Here is a 5925-nt window from a genome sequence, read left to right on the forward strand (position 1 = left end):
TGATCAAGGTCAAAGGTCATGTAAGGTCAATGAACTTTGGCCATGTTGGGGTTTTTTGTTGAATAACCATCATATCTCTGTAAGTTTATTGGTCTAGTTCATAAAAAGTGGACATAAGAGTAACCATGTACCACTGAACATCTTGTGCGAGTTGGAGTAGTTTTCAAAGTCAGCACTGCTACTATATTGAACCGCGTGATGCAATCCCCGGATGCAATAGAGACGGCCAGAGGCATTCCACTTGTTTAGTTATGGACTCGGGCTGTGAGTGCACTGCTTAAGGCCATAAGGGTATCAAAAACACTGGTTTTCAGAAAATGGGTAGTTTTGGAAGACTGGTCAATGGTTAACCTATTTAGGGTATTTTCGGGGGGGGGCACTTCCATTGACCATGCGCGCTACCAAAAAAAACATGTAAAAAGGATGTCTTTTTCACGATGGGGCATGTTACGTATGTATCATGCTAATTAAGGTTGTCACAAACAATAGTAATGAAAAAAAGGGTATTTCGTTACGAAAGCTAGGTGTTAAGGGCCAAATTTTTCTTGGATGATAAAACAAAATTGAAATGTTTTCTAAAGGATGTCCTTTTTGCCCTAACACTACATGTTTAGAGTCCGATTGGCGTGATGTGTCTATAAGGTGGGGCCATACTAAACAGAATGATGTGTAAAAGTATATAAAAACGACGACCGACGGACCCGTGACATACAGTACTGTACTTGTTTAAGGGTTGATTTCAGGGAATACTTGTCAATTCAGAGTATCGTTTTGTTTCCAATACTTGTTAAGGGTAGGGTTTCACACGCCAATACTTATTAAGGGGTGCAATTTCAGAATGTGGAAAATACGTGTGTAGGGTGCTTTTTGAGACCCCATGGTCGTGCATGGTGTCCCCTCGTCAATGGAAGTGCCAAGGGGGGTATTTTTTCCAAAGCTTTTTTCTTTAAGACTGGCCAAACATGTTAAGGACTTTAGGGTATGTTTTTTCCCCCAAGAATTTTTCCCAGGTCATATTCTGGCGACAACTTATTTAGGGGCCGAAACATGTACATCTCGCGAAAAACTAGGGGGGTGCATTAACTGAACAATTAAACAACATACCCTGTGTGTATATATAGGCCTAATTGTCAGCTCTGAAACAGGGTGAAACTGATGTTCCAGATCACAAATTTTCGACAATGACATCCCAGCTGTTCTTTGCCATTTGACGGGCATTTCCATTAGATTTACTGTACTTTGAACAGAGAATCACTTCCCATTGCAGTTGCGAATTGTGGAGTAATGAATGCGACGAAGCGAAGCGGGATATGGGAAATTCCCCCCACCGTGCCCCGATTCGCGACTCCAAAGGGGAATTCCCTAGTTCGCGCTGCACGTGCGCACGCTTGCGCTATAGCTATATGTAAAAAAAAGAAAGAGGCTATTATAGTATTACTACGAGGCCACGAAAGAGCAAACTAGGCACATGCCAAACTGGTCTGATTTTGGATTTTTCGCGGACAGTTGCTGAACGGCTTAGTAGATAAGGTGAAGTACATGTATACCCAGCACTTAAACGTTAGGAGCTTTCTAAGTTAATTTACAAAACAAAGGTCATGACTCATGTGCGAAATCATTTTCACTAGATCTAGTCTAAATCTAAAATCAACGTACCGGTACCGGTATCCTAACTTGACTTACCGCAATACCGGCAAAACTTGCCGACAAGCTTCCTCAAACCCCGGCCCGGAAGCGCGTTTCCGTTTTACACCCTGGCGAAGGCATTTTCCGGAAAAGTAGCCAAAAAGCGACTAGTGAAGAGTCTACACACGTCGCTGGTTGCATGCAGCGTGCGACACAGGCGAGTCCACCACACTGATCTCTATAAGAAATCACCACCGCATGCAATTTGCACAGTTACTGATCAGGGGCGGTATTCTGAAAGCTCAATTAGCGGTCAATTAGCATTTTGGTATTCTGAAAAGTCACTTAAGTGCCCCTTTCCTTATTTGGCAGGGTTGCGTTGCGCGCACTTGCAATAGTACGCGTTATGACCGCGCGAAGACTTAATTGCCCAGGACCAAAATCCAGTTAAAACCAATTAGAGCAAAACCAATTGAAACCAGTTGGCCAACTGGTTTCAATAGGGAAATTGGAACAACTGGTTCCAATTGAAAACCAGTTGCCAATTGGTTCCAGTTAAAACCAATTGGGCAACTGGAACCAGTTGGCAATTAGTTTCAATTGGTTTTCAATTGGTTCCAATTTCCCTATTGAAACCAGTTGGAGGCAACTGGTTTCAATTGGTTCCAGTTGAAACCAATTGGAGGCAACTGGTTTCAACTGGAACCAGTTGAAACCAATTGGTTTCCAACTGGATCCAATTGGAACTTCCAGTTGGAATGAACTTAATTAGTTACAAATTAATTAGCATTTGCACTAACTATTGCTCATGCCAACACAGAAGCAGTGTTATTTGTCTATTAATACCAATGTAAAGGGCATTGATAACATAGAGACTTTCATATGTATATATTTATATGGGAGATCTTCAAATATATGTATTTTTATTTGATGTAATTTGGTAACAGTTAATGGTGTACTAATTATCTTTGAATCTGTTTTAATTATAATCTATAAAATTTATGAACATGGCCTTCACTGCTAAGTATTCTAAACACTTATCTGAAAAAAGTGTGGTACTTCAAATTGAAAAAAAATAAATAGATACATTGTAAATTATGATGAATCTCATAAAACATTAATCTGTGCACACTGGCAGAAAATATGCAAATTAACTGGTTTCAATTGGATCCAGTTGGGTAACTGGAAAATTTCCAATTGGAAACCAATTGGAAATCATTTCCAGTTACCCAACTGGATCCAGTTAGGATTTCCAGTTACCCAACTGGTTCCAGTTAGGATTTCCAGTTGCCCAACTGGTTCCAGTTAGGATTTCCAGTTACCCAACTGGATCCAGTTAGAAATCATTTCCAGTTGGAAGTCATTTCCAGTTACCCAACTGGTTCCAGTTAGGATTTCCAGTTGCCCAACTGGTTCCAGTTAGGATTTCCAGTTACCCAACTGGTTCCAGTTAGGATTTCCAGTTGCCCAACTGGTTCCAGTTAGGATTTCCAGTTACCCAACTGGATCCAGTTAGAAATCATTTCCAGTTGGAAGTCATATCCAGTTACCCAACTGGTTCCAGTTAGGATTTCCAGTTGCCCAACTGGTTTCAACTGGAAATTGTTCAATTCCAGTTAAAACCAATTGAAACCAGTTGAAACCAATTGAAACCAGTTGGAAATCCAACTGGTTTCAATTGGATTTTGGTCCTGGGTGAGTATTTACGAGACTTTTGGTATTCTGAAAAGTCTCATAGCGCTCAATTAACTATATTTTCACCGTAAGAAGATAATGGTGCTGTAAGGTCTTTTAAATTGAAAATCATCAAAAACAAAAATGGCAGTTTTTCTCTTTGACCTCAATGACCACATGGCATACCGGAATCGCTATCATAATGTAGACAGATTGTTGCCTGGAGAAATGAACCGTTCTGATTTTCGAAAGAATTATAGGCTGAATTATGAAGAATATCAGTGGTTGTGTGACTACATCCGTAATGACGAAGTATTTGAACGCAGACAGGAAAATGGAAGAGTACTTTCGGTAGAATTAAAGGTGGCAGCAGCACTGCGTTTTTTTGCCAGTGGAAGTTTTCAAAACGTTGTAGGGGACGTTGCTGGGATCAGTCAGCCTTCCCAAAGTAGGGCTGTTGCGGCTGTTACCGATGCAATCTCTCGAAAGGCTTCCGATTTCATCAATTTTACTTTGGAACCAACTGCAACAATCAAATCAAACTTTGCAGCCATTGCTGGAATGCCCAATACAATTGGATGTATTGACTGTACGCACGTTTACATTCGTGCACCTCGGGAGAACGAAAACATATACGTCAACCGCAAGAATCGTCATTCAATTAATGTCCAAGGAATCGTGGATTCTAAAATGAGATTTGTTAACGTTGTGGCAAAATGGCCAGGGTCTTCTCATGATTCCTACATATGGGAAACAAGCAATGTTCTGAATGATTTTAGGATGGGAAGGATGCCACCAGGATGGTTATTAGGTAAGGATATTTTTTTTAGTCCGATCATTTTTAGCATATTTCTGTGTCAGTGAAACTAAGAAAGGTATATCGGGATACCGGGTATATACTTTCAAACAAACGAAACGGACAACGGTCATGATGGTATAGGCCTAAATAAAAAATGGGGGGGGGGGCGAATGTCCGGACATTTCATATTTTTGAAGCCTTCTTTTTTGTCTTTGGATTACACTAAAAATATGAATTCAATAGTTGTAATCATCTTCTTTTTTGTTATCTAATATTTCCTAACATCTTGTACGGTACTAAAAATTAATGAAACTTCCATTCGCTTGCAAATTTTTCCAAATTACTTTCTAAAATTGATCGTCCGGACACAACAACTGGGTATATGATATTAAAAAATATATATTTTTGCCATCATTACTATTTGATCATGTTTGTTTTGGTTGGTGCGTTTTTAAACTTAATTCCATATAAAGCTCACTATATCTCACAACGATCGATATGGGAAAGATGTACGACATATTAAAAAATGTATAGAACTTTCTGGGATAGCACACATTGTGGGCATAATTGACCCGGATTTGATTATGGTCTATACCAAAATGGTCCCCCAAAATCAATAAACTGTCTTCACACTAAGTAATATTTTTTCTACTTTTCATTCTTTCTTTCTTTTTGACTTCGTACTTTTTTAAATTAATTTAATCACTTCCTTCATGTGATAAATCCTTCCATCTCTTTGTTTTTTTGGCTTCTTTCACCCTTTATTTTTCATTCAATTCCTTCTTTCGACCCTCACTTCCTTTGCATTCTTCCTTTCATCTTTCTGTCTTCATTCATTTCTCCCTTGCCTAATTATTTCTTCTCTTCATTCGTTGTTTACTTCTGTGTGTGTGTCTCTCTCTCTCATTCTTTTGGTCCCTTTTCTCTTTTTTCTTCCAATTTTTCTTCATTTCTAAATAGCTAATTGAAAATTTGCCGATTAGCGATTATAATTGTTGACGGTGTCATGGGGTAAGTACATCATCATAATTTTATGAAACTTGAAGATAGCTAAGGAACTACTAATAATATAATTGTATGTCACATTTAACTTGCAATAGGTGACAGCGGATATCCAACTCAACCCTGGCTCATGACTCCACTAACAAACCCCCAATCACCTGCAGAGCAAAGATTCAACTCAAGTCTGACAAGGACACGTGTATGTGTAGAAAGGGCCTTTGGAATACTCAAATCTAGATTCAGATGTCTTGATATGACAGGCGGGTCACTTTGCTATGAACCATCAAGGTATCTATATTCAACGTCTTTGTTTCTTTACCCTTTTAACATTTTATTTGAAAAAGAGTTCAATGGAAGTGGCCCCCCCCCCACATTTTATTTGAAAAAGAGTATGAATGTCATTTTATCTGCATGGACCTATCCACGGAGGATTATTCTACTAGTGTGCAGAGCATTGTCACAGCACCCCTATTAACGATAGGTAATCCTCCATGAATAGGTCCATATTAATCTGAGTATTCCTCATCTTCAATCTTGCATTTCATCATAATCTTTGTTCTTTATAGGGTCTGTAAGATCATCCTCTCATGCTGTGTGTTACATAACATCTGTATCGACAGAGGCATACCACCACCAAATGACGTACCACATGTAGTTCAACAACCAGATGAAGACCATCATGATCGTGTTGATGATATGCAGACAGGTCAAGAAGTCAGGAGGAATCTAATTAACACATGGTTTAATTAACAAGTTCATGGACCCTTTAATTCAAGATAATATGTACAATATAAACATAATAAATGTAATTACAATGTAGAATT

At 38.9% G+C, this 5925-nt stretch overlaps 1 protein-coding gene across 1 annotated transcript; it reads left to right on the forward strand.

The window, feature by feature from the left end:
• Positions 1 to 3353: 3353 nt before the first annotated feature.
• Positions 3354 to 5925, forward strand: LOC121412761 (putative nuclease HARBI1). The gene is made up of 3 exons (XM_041605524.1): positions 3354 to 4111; positions 5200 to 5389; positions 5668 to 5925. The coding sequence occupies exons 1-3, from the start codon at positions 3445 to 3447 to the stop codon at positions 5849 to 5851; spliced, it is 1041 nt and encodes a 346-aa protein (XP_041461458.1). The 5' UTR covers positions 3354 to 3444; the 3' UTR covers positions 5852 to 5925.

The sequence above is a fragment of the Lytechinus variegatus genome, chromosome 4 (genome assembly GCF_018143015.1).
Source record: "Lytechinus variegatus isolate NC3 chromosome 4, Lvar_3.0, whole genome shotgun sequence".
Lineage (NCBI taxonomy): Eukaryota > Metazoa > Echinodermata > Echinoidea > Temnopleuroida > Toxopneustidae > Lytechinus > Lytechinus variegatus.